This window comes from Callionymus lyra, chromosome 4 (assembly GCF_982586985.1).
Source record: "Callionymus lyra chromosome 4, fCalLyr1.hap1.1, whole genome shotgun sequence".
In the NCBI taxonomy this organism is placed as follows: domain Eukaryota; kingdom Metazoa; phylum Chordata; class Actinopteri; order Syngnathiformes; family Callionymidae; genus Callionymus; species Callionymus lyra.
Window position 1 is genome coordinate 27,972,429 of NC_141821.1, and position 14,030 is coordinate 27,986,458.

The window sequence follows — 14,030 nt, forward strand, 5'->3', positions numbered from 1 at the left end:
ACCTCCCACATAAGAGATGGATTCTTGAATTTAGCACACGACACCTTTCAAAGAACTTTCTCCTCACCTTCTTTCAGCTCCACTCGCTTGCCTACACTGTCCTCCGCCCACACACACACACACACACACACACGGTCAACTTTCTCACCACTAGTCTTAACAGCCAGTGTTTGAGCGAAAAAGAAAATGGTTCTGCCAATTGTTTGGGTTTCCATTAAGAACTCTATCTGTATCTCCACAGGAATTTCTCAAGAAGGAATTCAGCGAGGAGAATATCTTGTTCTGGCAGGCCTGCGAATACTTCAGAAATGTCCCTGCGTCTGATAAGAAGCAGGTAGGTTCACAGTACACACTCACACCTATTGTGTCAGGTTTATTCTTATTTTGATGCTGACACAATGTTCACTGAAGCGTTTCAAACATAACAACCTCGTACATGAATCCATTTACGGAGATTTACCACTATAGGTGTGTAAAAAAAAATACATTTTTGTACGATATTGTTGGCATGCTGTCTTCTACACGAATAACTTCTAGTGACAGAAATATTGAATACTTGTTTATTACTTTATCAGGATTTGTTTTATATGTGACTTCCGGTCAGAAATGTGTTCATACATCTACAGTTGAATTCTGATCCTGATCTCCAAATGTCTTCCCAGCTGTCCCAGCGAGCAGGGGAGATCTACAACAGCTTCCTGTCCAGTAAGGCCACCATGCCGGTCAATATCGACAGTCAGGCTCAGCTGGCTGATGACGTCCTCACCTCCCCGCGACCGGACATGTTCAAGCTTCAGCAGTTGCAGGTGAGTGAGACAGGAGTGTGTCGTTGCCAGTTGTATTGATCGCGGATGTATGAGTAGCAGGGTCTATGTGTTGCTCTCTCTGGGGGGTTGTTCTCCTCCAGCCTTTCGGTTGCTCTGCACAAGCATATTGGATTCTTTCTGTTGCCATCTGGGTTTGTTTACAAAAGGGCTCAGAGGCTTTGCAAGAAATGTAAACACAAACTGGCACCCACCCACAGACGATCCACGATGTCTCATACACACAGACGTACGATCACATGGTCGGCGTATTTCTTTGGGTTCACACTTGAGTCATGCGAAGACACCTGCTGCAACGTCACCGCTGACTCCACAATGATGTTTTTCCTCTCTTCTCCGTTCCGCAGATTTTCAACCTGATGAAGTTCGACAGTTATTCCAGATTCCTCAAGTCCTCACTGTACCAGGAGTGCATACGAGCGGAGGTGGAGGGGCTGCCCTTGCCGGATCCCTACCAGATCCCCTGCAGTCCTGCACCATCTAAACACAGTGCAAGCTCTGACCGCTCCACACTGTCCACTCCTAAAAAGGTGTTTAAAACTACCTTAAAACAACATTTTGACTGTGAAGAAATGAGTTACAAATACTCCCTGCATTCGCAGACCATGTGACAAATCATCAACCTTAGGAAGTTGTTTGTCACCATGGGTACTCGGTACACCCACACAGAGATACAGAGATGTGGGTTTTATTTTCAAGCGCAGGAGATCATTACCAGTTGCTCATTTCTCTCGTCTTTCAGAGAAGGACTTTTCAATTAGTCTTTTCAAATTACAGTCTTTTATCCAGTTTACTTGTTGTTAAGTCTTTAGTAAAAGCATTGATTAAAATGTTGTGAAGTAGAAAATAAGGAACAGCAAGATTGCAGCAAAATTGAAAATATAGTGTTTGGCCCCCCCAGGATCAGAACAGTGTATATGCATTGTCTAGGCTCTTCTGTTGCGCCTTTGCCAAGTAAAACAAGAGTTCTACTATACGATTCATTTTAACATGACTGCTCAAAATGAAACAAATCATTTCAGAAAATATGGGATAAAGTGCTGCTTTTAGAAAAAAAAAAAATAGATTTTTTTTTAAAGTGCAATAAAAATGTCAAAAGAAAAGAAACTCAATGACCACGTGCATTTATATTTTATCTCAAGCTCAGTATGACTTGCGGCACTTGTTTTAAATGTGCTGTTTTTGTTTTGCTGTCAACCAGGAGGGAAGAAAGCAGAGGTCGGGGCGCTCGCTCAACGAGGAGAGCCGAGAAGAAAGCGTGGACAAGAAACGAGGAATATTCTTCTCATGGTCGCGCAACAGGAGTTTCGGCAAAGGCCCCAAAAAGAAGGACATTGGCGATATTAACCTCGGTGAGAGTCTTTTAGTTTTCAGGAGTATTATATACTCACTAAAACAAACTTTAGTATTGAAACACTTGGACTCGCTGATGCAGGGAAAAATAGTGTTTCAATTTTCTGAAATTGTGATAAAATGGTGACTAAACCATTCAGGTTTTAATCATAAGAATTGCAATAACTTGATGATAATTATGGCCTATCTCTTCAAGGAATATTTGCCTTTTAATTTAACTTTTTATTAAGAGCATATGCAGATGTGACCTTTCAGCAGTCTGGCGGTTGAAGCACCTCAATTCTTTTTTCTAAATACTGATGAATACCTATTGTGATTTGTTTTTTGACATGTTTGACTGAACTCATGCTCTTCTTGTGCAGACTATTGGGGAAGTAACGGGCGCAGGGAGTCCCAGGGTTCCCTGTCTTCTGGTACCAGTTTAGACATGGCCACTTCCTGTTCAGCTGGCAAGATCGAGGTAAGAATCTCTTGATAGATCACCATGGCAACACAGATTTGTACAAATCCGCCCACTCATTTATCCTGGTTAGTAAAACTTGCGTTTGTTTCCCCTTCTCTCAGTCCGAGAATCGCCACTCGTCTGGAATCTGGGAACGTTCTCACAAACACTGCAGTGTGCTGCTACCCGACGGTTCCTGCTCCCCCGTCACGCTCCGGAGCGGGTCGTCCATCCGGGAGGTCCTGCAGGTTCTGTGTCACAACATCAACATCAACATCGCTGCTGTCGATCTCTTCCTCGTGGGAGGAGAGAAGGTCAGTCTGAGAGTCGGAGACGGAAACGAGAAGCAGTTGTTTAATCAATAACGTGCAATACTTCTTCAAGAAAGTTGCATCCGTCATGTTTCCAACCTAAATCCCTTAAAGTTAAACTCCTTACAGACTTCAAACTGTCTAAAACTACAAAGTACATTTCAGTTATTGTGAATGAAAAATATTTTTTTACATTAACGTAGATCATCAGTGTCACTCCTCATTTCTTTGACCACTTGTATGAGAGGTTGCTGAAAGTGCTTGGCTGTTGGTTTTGCCAATATTGGATGCGTGGGTGGCTTTTAGTTTACTAATCTGACATTTAAGAAGAGGAGCGTAGACATGCACAAACATGCTCTCGTCTTCTGTGATTCCCCTTTATCCCGAGGAAGTTTTTCTTTTCCACATGCTTTGATCATTTTTGCCTAGTTTAAACAGAGTTTTAACAATATTTTCTTAGGTGCAGCTGGATGTTTTATCATAACCATATTTAATATGTCTCTTTTCCCTCCTCCAGCCTCTAGTGTTGGACCAGGACTGCATGACTCTCAGCTCACGAGACCTGAGACTGGAGAAGAGGACACTGTTTCGGTGAGATTGAAATCAGAAGAGACATTTGAACTCCCTGTATCGGTATTGAACGTTGTGAAATGTAATTCAATTGTGTTCTGTTAACTCCTAGATTGGACCTTGTTCCCATTAACCGCTCCGTCGGCCTGAAGGCCAAACCCACCAAGCCTGTCACAGAGGTCCTGCGTCCCGTGGTGGCCAAATATGGTCTCCACCTCAACGAACTGGTGGCCAAAATAGTAAGTCTCGACTCGCTTTATCGTCTGTTTGAAGATGCCGTGGGTCCCCTGAGTAGCGTGTGCAGCAGGGTGGAGTATCCTGGTTCTGGAGGGGAAGCAACCGCATCCTATTCCATCTGTGCGGTGGTGGCTACTCTGACTCAACGGGGCCACTAAAGATGGAGTAGCTGGGCTGTTATTAAGAATGACGAATGCTTACACACTCACAGATTTAGTTGGAGTCCTGTGGGTTTCCATTGTTGCACAGAAGCACAAACACTGTTTTATAAACAAAGCTCAGCAGTATTTAAGTGATCTAAACACTTTTTTATTGCTTTTCTTTAGAATGGAGAATCCGAACCTTTGGACTTGGGAGCCCCCATATCCAGTCTCGACGGTCTTCGGGTCGTGTTGGATCGGGCGGATCCTGCTGCAGGGAAAGGTGACGACTATTTTTACATGACAAGACCAGATCGAGAAACCTTTCCTAGTAGATGCATGTCTATGAGTATATACATCTGATTATATGATGACTATATATCTATACAAATATACACAACAATGGAAGACACTGTAAAAAAAAGTCAAATATATATAATAATATGGCAGAAATCCATTTTTTTAACCCTCGTGTTGTCTCTGGGTCAAGGTCAACGCCCTCCGTTGCTTCCATAAATGCATATGCAGTGGTGGAGGTCGTTCACCTTGACATAGAGACAACACATTCAATTTTAAAGTACTTTACATCCCAGCATGATTTTACCAGAATTAAACAACACGATACGTTTTTGTTTTATTTAAAAAGACAACACAACATACTCTTGTCTATCAAACTCAATCTCACCACAACGTTGTCATTTATCTTTGTGTGTGTTTTTTTTAAATTACCTTCATATCACCTGCAATACACATGCAATTTTAATTACACTGAACATTCAGGACAGTGTTTTTTTAAACTCATTTCGAACCTTTTCACATGCAAATACTGTGTCCGAACCACTTCTTCAAAGCAGTTTGATGGTCACATGAACTCACAGATTCTGACTCTGAAGATCATCGTTTAAATAATAGCTAGTTCTACGACATGAGAATATTAGAAGAAAGGCCGAACTATCATATAATTATAATCAAAATATTTCTTGTCTCTCCCCAGTGGAAAAATCCAAGTCTTCCTCTCTTAAAGGACACCCACCAACAAGAAGTCTGTCTGCAACAGTAAGTAGCCAAATACAATGTTGTTCCCTTCGCTGTGCTGCTTCTGCAACATCACATACATGTTATAATAGACATACGCAAATGATGCTCAGGCCTATTCTGGTGTTTTGTCGTCTCACCCTAACGCTGCCTATCGCTGACTCACCGCTTGTGTGTTATTTGTCACAGTGTACTTTCAATAACCACTCATCCGGTGGTTACGGAATCTGTTTGTCTTTGTCCTGTTCAAAGTACGCAACAAACACATCTTGTGAGAGCTTGAACTCTGGCTTGGGTGTCACGCTGTGACAGGTGAAGCCTTCCGCCACTGCTTCCACCAGTTCAGAGAAAAAACCTTCTAGTCCAGAGTCAGAAGAGGCAGCTGGATGAGTTTAGACAATAATTCTTTGCTCAGTAGCTCCCTCTACAGCACATGCCTGGCCCCTACATCAGCCCTGTCCCCCTCCCTCCCCACCTCAGCCCTCCTAAGCCCCCCTAACAGAGTTCGTTGTGATTGTTGCATCTGCAGGGAGATGAGAGGTCAACACCAAAGGAGTTTTCACTGAAAGCCGGTGGAGCAGCCTCGGCCCTCGCAGGGGAAAAGAGAAAACAGAAAAAGATAAATATAGATGAAGCCGAAGGTAAACCCCCTCTCTTCTTCTTCATCCACGGCTCTTGAATTTTCCGCGCTCTGCTGCGACTAATCTGCGTGTGTGGTGGGTTGTTGCCTCTGTCGGGTGTGACGCCGGTGCGCTGCATGTTCAAGACTAACCACTGGTTCCTCCTGCAGAGAAGTCATGTGTGAATCAAAAACCTGATCTGGTGTTTTTGTAGAATTCTTCGAGCTCCTGAGCCGAGCGCAGATGAGTCGAGCCAACGACCAGCGTGGACTACTGAGCAAAGAAGACCTGGTGCTGCCGGACTTCCTGCGCCTGGCCCCTTCCTCCTCCTTCTCCGTGACCTCCGACCTGGCCTACTCCACCCCGGACTCCGTCAAACAGGGCAGGGAGAACGGGGGGCCCTCCCGCGGCCCCCTCACCTCCAGATCCGAGAGCTTGGACTCGTCTCTCAGCTCCAGCGCCAACGGATACTCCGGGGCCCGGCGCTGCCTCATGCCCCCCACTCGCCACATACCCTTCGGCACACACTTATCCCCCATCCCCCGGCCCTCCGACTCCAGGCCCGGCCTCCGCACCGTGGAGGAGGACACCAACGCCGACCTCACGCTCGTGGGCGAGGGAGACATCGACAGCCCCAACAGCACCCTGTTGCCTCCGTCCCCGTCCCCCCTGCTGTGCTTGGAGGGCAGCCTGTCCGAGGCCAACTTCACCCCACCGCCGCCATGTTCCCACCCGGACAGTGTCACACAAGGAAAACCCACTTCAGGTATTTCATCAGAGTAGAACCCTGTCATCCGTGTGTGTGTGTATGTATGTGTGTGTGTGTGTGTGTGTCCTGATAACCCTCTTAAACACTGACTATGATGCACTTTATCAACAAGTCCAAACTTTCTCAGTTTGCTGATCCCACTATTGAATCAAGCATCGTTCTGTTTCTGCCACGTCTCAAGTTCCTCTTCTAATGTCCACATAGAAATCCTCTTTCATCCACTAGGCTAATATAAGTTACAAATAAAAGGTAATTATTTGAAATAAATCTGCATCTATATGTGCAAATATTCCTTCATGATTCTCATGGAATAACACATTACCAGAGACTAAAGTTACGATCCTTCTTCATTTAAATCTAGTTTCTATGATCAGTTTTGGAATGACTGGTTTTAATAACAACTTGCTTTAAGGATGATTATCACTGAGGTCTTTACAAAAGAATGCTTTCAGACAGATTTTTGTGGATGTGGTTCCCTTAAAATGTTTTCCTGGATCTTGAAGCATCACCATCATCTTTTATTGGCTTTGGAAAGTGGCAGGAATGGAACACCGTGTAAGCACTCGGGTCTTTACATGTTCAATTGTCCACATGAACGGGATCCAATCATCCCATAATGCCAAAACGCAGATGTCACTAATGAGCGCCATCATTTATGTGTGTGCAATAATGATCAGTAGTCTTGAACTGAAGAGTCAGAACCACAAATATTGCAGCAAATGTGTCACCATGATGAAGCTGTGAACCCCTCATCATCACCCTCTACATCCCACCCCCTTCTCGTGAAGGGCAATTCAACAACGTCAAAAAGGGCAACGTTGATCCAGACCGCTGAGTCATTATCAAATGTCAGCCATCTGAGACGAAGCGATTGTTCGGATCAGTATCGCAGCTGATCGGTGACGTTGTTGAATTGCCTGTCAGTCTCAACTCAGGGCTCTCACGCCCTCTATATGCCTGATGTAGATAATCACTGCTAATAAACTCTGTATCTTTTTTTTGATTGACTAGATGTAATAAATGTTTGAAATCGATTTTTGTCTGTCTTTTTACACGTTCATGATCATCAATGCCTCAGCATGCCCCTAATTCCCCATCTCATCTTCCACATGATTCCTCTCGTCTGCTTGTGTCCTTCTTTGTGACCTGCATGTGTCTGGCTTCTCCTTCTGTCTCTGAGTCATGGTGGTGATCTTTTGCTGTGGTGTTTTGTGGCAAGAACATGCTCAATTAAGTTGGTGTTTGGGGGACTTTGCCTAGCTTTTGTATTCCCATTGTGCAACTGCAGTTTTTTTCCAAGTTTTCAAAAGTAATAGGGGTGTGTATTGGCAAGAATCTGGCGGTAAGAGACGGGGACAACCATATGATTTATTGTGATGCTGTAGGAACCAGAATATATTCCAGAGTACTTGACTCTGGCGTTACAGACGACATGACTGGGTTGTTATAGCTGTCATTTGTTTTTGATGCTAAAATATGCTGGAGTCGACTGTAGCATCCGTTCCTCAGTCATGGCCAGGAACTCCCAAGATTACATTTTTCCTCAAACTGTGGAAAATGTAATGACTGCTGCCATCTAGCGGGCAGTAGTTTAACTGCAACAAAAGATTAAATAAACTGAATATTTGCATAGTAATTATTATTATAATTACGTTATTATTATTATTGAAATATAAACTATAAAAAACTATGATAAAAATGAAGATGTGATTTGAAATTTGAATGATTGAAGGTGGTTGACTAGTACAACGCCGGCATGCTAGTCCAGCTTCTGTTGTGTGAGTATTTTACAATGATATGAAAACCAAACCATAGAATGTGTGTTTAATTCAGCTGCTTGTGGATCTTACTCCAAGACAAGTTGAGTTATTCTGCTGCTTTGATATTTCTGCACATTTTGACTTTTTTACCTGTAAGTCTGTGTTTGTATGTCTAAGTGCATGTTTATGATTTTTAGTTTTTGACTTGTAGCTTGATATGCATGTTGTTTTTATGTGCTTGACCAGGCATTTTGGCATAGATAGTGCGTGTGTGCAATAACCTAACTTTATTTTTATCTGGATCGTAAAGCTGGTTTCATTTGATCCTGATGAAAACGCTTTCAGAGTGAGAAAAACGCTGCTTCGTTCCCACCTTGACCTCAACCACAGTGGAAGATGTGGAGGCAGAATTAAAGCGTCTCATTCTCACTCCTCTTCCTCTGGTTGCTAAGTCCATCGGACTGAATCTTCCCTGCGACGGGAACCATGGTAACCTTATCCAGCAGTTGACAGAGCCACAGATAGAAACTGTCACTCCTGATTTTCATTTACCCTCCGCCCCCTCTCTTCCTCACCCACTCCCCAAAATAACTCTGCAGCAATTCTAGTGTTTCAAGCACTGATGAAGCTCATGTACGCATCTACAGTTAAAAAAAAAACGACTTTTCAATTTAATTCTTGGCAAGTTTAACACGTAGGCTACTTTTTTTTTTTAAAGAGTGTGTAGTAGCACAGCAATATTTCTATCCCAAATTATTAAATTGCTTGTATTGGGAATCAAATAATCCTGGCACAAATTGTTTTTAAGTTATTTATGGTGGAAATTAAAATAAAGTAATGACAACATGGATTTAAAAAAAATGAGAGGGTCCCATAATAAAAAATGATTTTGGTTAATAAATGCATTAAATGTCACTGAGATAAATCCATCACTTTCTAACGTAATACCAAATCAATTTAACGCAACATCATGTCCTTCCCTTATTGTAAATATTGTGTCCACCAGGGGGAGACATTGAATTAGTAGTGAATTTGGGGCTTTAAACTCAGACTTAACCCGGGGGGCGTGGCTCTGTTCCCGCTCATTTGTTATGTAAATTATGAATTACTTTTTAACGCTGTTTTTTTCTTTCTTTTCCTGTTGAACATTTTTTTTATAGTTTTTTTTTTACCTAGATTTTAGGTACCTTTCAATGAAAACTTTTCTCACACATTTTTTTCAGTTATCATTTATATTAGTTTTATTAACATTAAATAAGCAACTGAGATCTGTTCCAGTCAGCAAAAGCCGAGCACTAGCAACTCAAGTAAAAGTAATTGATTCCAGATCCTTGAGATAATCTTTCATGGTGCAATTCATTAAAAAGCCAGCAGCTGCAGTGATGCGTCACCAACCAATGTGGGCTTTCGCTTGCAGATCTTGACGCACCGATATCCTGTCATCTCACCGCTGGGCTCATCTGAGTGAGACGGCTCCTGTGAAGCTTCAGCTGCAGGCGGGTGTTTACATCTGCGATACAGTTATACGAGGCACCCCACTCAAGTGCTTGAATCACAGAGGGCCTCTATGTTTAGAGTCAAAGAGGCCACGGGGTTGAGCAGAGCGCAGAGAGTTTATCACTCATCATGCTCTTAATGTCACCAGTGGGAAGTCTAATCATCCCACGACCGCCGAGTCCTCGTAGAGAGGAAAACCATGATCAGACGACTGACACGTGTTGATGAGAGAGTTTGTCGTTAAATTTTTAACATCATTTACAGTGGAAGGTTTTTTAAACCAGTAAAAATAGCGAGAAGGTCATTGTGTTTTTCAGAAGCCAGTTTGTTTTTCTTTGTCCTTCCCCTTAAAATAATCTTAAACGCTATCTTAAGTTGCGGCTTTTGACATCTTATGCATCCCATACACTGAGCAGGACAGCCTCCCGTTAACTTCGTCCAGCACCGAGTGCCCTAATGCTGCTGATCACTTCGCCAGGTCGGTTCAAATGCACGGGAAACTGTTTCGCTTTTCGAAGAGATTCCTTTCCATTCATTTTCATACATGACTCCACACTGGCTGAGTGAGAAGCTCCACGGTTGTTGATGGAGTGCAACACATCTATTTAGCATGATTGGGACTATACCAAAACAATACGAATATTTATTATAGATTGTGTTTATTCTCACCAGAGCAAACTGCTGGAGTCTTACATCTTCTGTCTTATTTAAGAACTTTCGCTTGTCGTCCAGAAAGCGAGGGTCCCGATATGACTCTTTCCAGCCCAGACATAATGTATAACCAACCAAATAAAAGGCAAGTCTGGGCTTGACTAGTAAAGTCTAACGTACCTTCTCATTCAGAGATTTCCTGATGTTTCTTACCACATGTTTGCTGATGACATCCAGCTCTACTGCTCATTTGATCCAACTGAGCCCCAGAGGCTGAACAGCTTAGTCAATTGTTTGCTAGAAATCAAACAATGACTGAGTGAAAACACTTTGCAGCTTAATGTGGATAAAACTGAAACTCTGGTTATTGCGCCTGATGATAAGGTTCCAGGGTTGAGTCAGTACTTTGGTGACTTAGGTCAGTCTGTCAAACTGAGCCTGAGAAACCTGGGTGTTGTATTTGAAAAGTTCATTTTCCTTCAAATCTCTATACTCAGGAAAATGATGTCACAACATGATCTGGAGCTTATAATCCATGCGTTTGTGTCTTCTCGTTTAGACTATTATAACAGTTTATTTTCGTGTCTAAACAAGAAGGAGCTGTCTCGCCTGCAGTTAATATAAAACTCTGCAGTGAGAATCCTGACCCGCTCTAGTAGAAGAACTCACATTTCTCCGATCCTTGAAACTCTTCATTGGCTTCAGGAACAACGTTAAAATTCTGGTTCTTACTTTCAGATCTATTCATGGTCAGGCTCCTCCTTACATCAGTGATCTGATCCAGCCTTACACCCCAGCTCGATGTCTGTGGATCAGAATCTACTGATGGTTCATGAACATGCTTACTGGACCAGAGGAGAGAAATCCTTCCAGGCTGTTGCTCCTAAGCTTTGGAACGATCTTCCTCTCTCTCTGTGTTTGATGGATCTACTGACTCCTTTAAGAAACATGTTTTATTTTTATTTTTCTGGAACTCTTGTGTTTGTCTTATGTGTCTTGACCTTTTAAAGCAGGGGTCTCCAAACCGGTCCTCAAAGGGCCGGGGTGGTGCAGGTTTTTCTTCCAACCGATCAAGCATGTACAGTTTAACCAATGCGAGTTCAGCTTAAACAAGCAACACCAGACTGTCAATCAACTGATTACACTCCATGACACCTGATTGGGTTAAGGGGGGGGGCTCTTTATTGGTTGGAACAAAAACCTGCACCACCCCGGCCCTTTGGGGACCGGTTTGGAGACCCCTGTTTTAAAGTATACATATTAACTGTGTATTGCTTTTGATTGTTAAAGCGCTTTGTGACCCTGGTCTAGAAAGACACTTTACAAATAACTATTACTTACTTACTTATGGTTTGGTTGTTTTTCCAACCACTGATAAGGTACACTGACCACACATCACAGTAGCATTTCATGTATGCTACATTTGTGTTATAAAAACCTGCAAAAAGTTGTGAAAACTAGGCCAAACTTTACCCAACTATTTTTTCTAAGAGGCCCAATTGGTGGACAAACCACTCTGTCGTGAACAGACAGTTGTAGGGGGTTTAAACACAGTTTAAAGTAGGAGGACCTGAAGACCAAAGAGGTAGAGGTGGAGCGAAATAACCTGCAGGTTTTCCCGCCCTGACCCTCAAGCAGAACTGTACTTAAGCGAAGCCTGAGAAAATAACCACTTCTGTCTTTACACCTTCGCAACGAGGGCTCTTAAAGCCTGTCACTCAAATACCACAACGTCTTCTCATCTGAACACCAGAGTCAAGTCAGTGTCCAGATCCAGAGCAGGAGAGGGCACGGAAACTCTGGATCTACACGTCTGTACTGATGCACTCGCTCGCACTCACCCGTGCCTATTCTTTCTTCCTGCCACAGATGTGGGTCCCAAGTCGCCGGCCGACGCTTCCCAGGAAGTCCAGGAGGTGAGGGACGTCGAGGGCGTCCACCTTGAGGAGGGAAAAGTGGAGACGTCGCAGACCGAGGACTCTGAGCTCAGCCTGAGCTTCCAGGGCTACGTGGCCGAGCTGCGTCAGTGCCAGAGCAAGATGAGGAACGTCCAGCTGCCCACCACCGGCAGACCCCCGCCAGAGTGCAGCGACTGCCAGACGGAGCTCTTTAAGGCCACGGTCGTCTGAAGCTCGTCCGTCCTCCCCTCAGAACACTGCTGCACTTTTATCATAAAGGGATGCGTGTAGAGCTCCGGCCCTCAATGTCATGTGATCAATATAGTAACTTTGCAAGAGCTAGTCTGTTCTAGTTTCTGTGAGGCTGAGCTTCCTGTTCTAGTCTGGCTCTGTGTTCCGTCATTCTGTTTCAAATGACTCCGTTTCTGATCGACCTCCAGGGATGGTAGACGATTTCAGTGGATTTTCAAAAGTGATTATTTATTAAATGTGTATTAAATTCTGTGTAACTTTATTCAAAACATGGTTTAGAAAATGGCTGCTCGTGTTTTTAGTTGAAGCAGAAGAATTCAGAAGTGGGAAGTGGGGTCCCACATTTTGGGGCGACTGTGCTGTGCACTCTTGATTTAGAATGAAAAGGGAAGAAAAGTTTCTCAAGTAATATTTTTATGATGGTAGTTGTGCAGATCATGACGGTACTTTTATTGCCCGTGCTCTTCGTTCCAGTCAGTGGTCTTCCAATGTTCAATGATTAAAAATCTAGTGATTCCAGTCTAACGTGTCTCTCCTTGCCTTTCATATGAACCCTCAGATAAAATATCCTGCAAATACTTGCAGCAGGTCACTACTTTAAAATCGAACTTTAAAAGGATAATTTAGGTTTTGTGAATTGCATACTTGTTTTAAATGTAATTCAAAAATTCTCATTTCTAAACAAATGTATTTGACAATTTCTTAGAATCACTCAGATATTTCTTTAGGGACGTGCCGTCAGGGGAGGTAGGTGAGGCAGTGCCTCACCTCTCAATGCGCAATCCATCACAAACTGCTTGGATACATTCAATTGACACGCGCCAAGATTCAAGATTCAAAGATTAAAGATTCAAAGCGTCTATTGTCATACGTACCATGAAATTCTTCCTTTGTACCCCCAACAAAAGTGCACAGTATATATATATATATTATATATATATATATATAAATGAATATATATACACATGTATAAATAAATATATCTATATTTGAAAGAACTAAAATCTAAAACACAGCAACATTACAGCATAAAAACAAGTATAAGTACAATTAGTGCATGAGGTAGATGGTGGATTTAACTGTTGAGGAGTCTGATGGCGGTTGGAAAGAAAGAGTTTTTCAGTCTTGTTGTTCTGCACTTCACACTCCTGTACCTGCAGCCTGAGGGCAGGAGTGTAAACAGTCCGTGCTGGGGCTGGTGGGCCAGTTGACGTATCTCTGAATGTCACCAATATAATGCTCACAGATATGTTTATATGCCTTGGTTTTTCACAGTCTGGCTGATGTCTTTAACCATTGAAGTTTAATGTTTGTAAGTGTCTTATTTAGTTTCGCTGATCAGAGGCTTCGTGGGCAGATCAACATCACACCTGCTAAAAGACCTGGGACTTCGTGGAATCAAACTGGGCAGAACCACCAAAGAGCTCTCTGAGGAATCCGAAAAGCAAGCCACTGGCTCTGGCTGAAAAGACGTGACAAAGTTTCGGGAGCACATGGCATCTAACTGGGTTTTTGCCGCAGGGGGTGTCATGGAGACGTCCCTTTGCACTGCCCCGCCACCAGGAGATGTTCTGGAATAAGGGGCAAAACGTCAATCACCACTGGTCTCCAGCTGAAGACAGTGCGGCAAAAAACCCCAAAACAAAACAAAGAAAAAACCTTGAGGTATGC

General features: G+C 43.1%; 1 protein-coding gene across 1 annotated transcript in view; it reads left to right on the top strand.

Annotated features, from left to right (window-relative positions):
• Positions 1–12,884, top strand: part of rgs12a (regulator of G protein signaling 12a) — a 34,627-nt gene extending 21,743 nt beyond the window's left edge. The window contains exons 6-18 of the mRNA XM_087789498.1: positions 242–334; positions 663–806; positions 1,172–1,354; positions 2,026–2,176; positions 2,540–2,637; positions 2,742–2,933; positions 3,448–3,521; positions 3,613–3,739; positions 4,064–4,160; positions 4,872–4,933; positions 5,442–5,553; positions 5,747–6,298; positions 12,079–12,884. Coding sequence (XP_087645624.1) covers positions 242–334; positions 663–806; positions 1,172–1,354; positions 2,026–2,176; positions 2,540–2,637; positions 2,742–2,933; positions 3,448–3,521; positions 3,613–3,739; positions 4,064–4,160; positions 4,872–4,933; positions 5,442–5,553; positions 5,747–6,298; positions 12,079–12,338 — 2,145 coding nt within the window. The 3' untranslated portion in view covers positions 12,339–12,884. The remainder of the gene's footprint in view (positions 1–241; positions 335–662; positions 807–1,171; positions 1,355–2,025; positions 2,177–2,539; positions 2,638–2,741; positions 2,934–3,447; positions 3,522–3,612; positions 3,740–4,063; positions 4,161–4,871; positions 4,934–5,441; positions 5,554–5,746; positions 6,299–12,078) is intronic.
• The last annotated feature ends 1,146 nt before the right edge of the window (positions 12,885–14,030 follow it).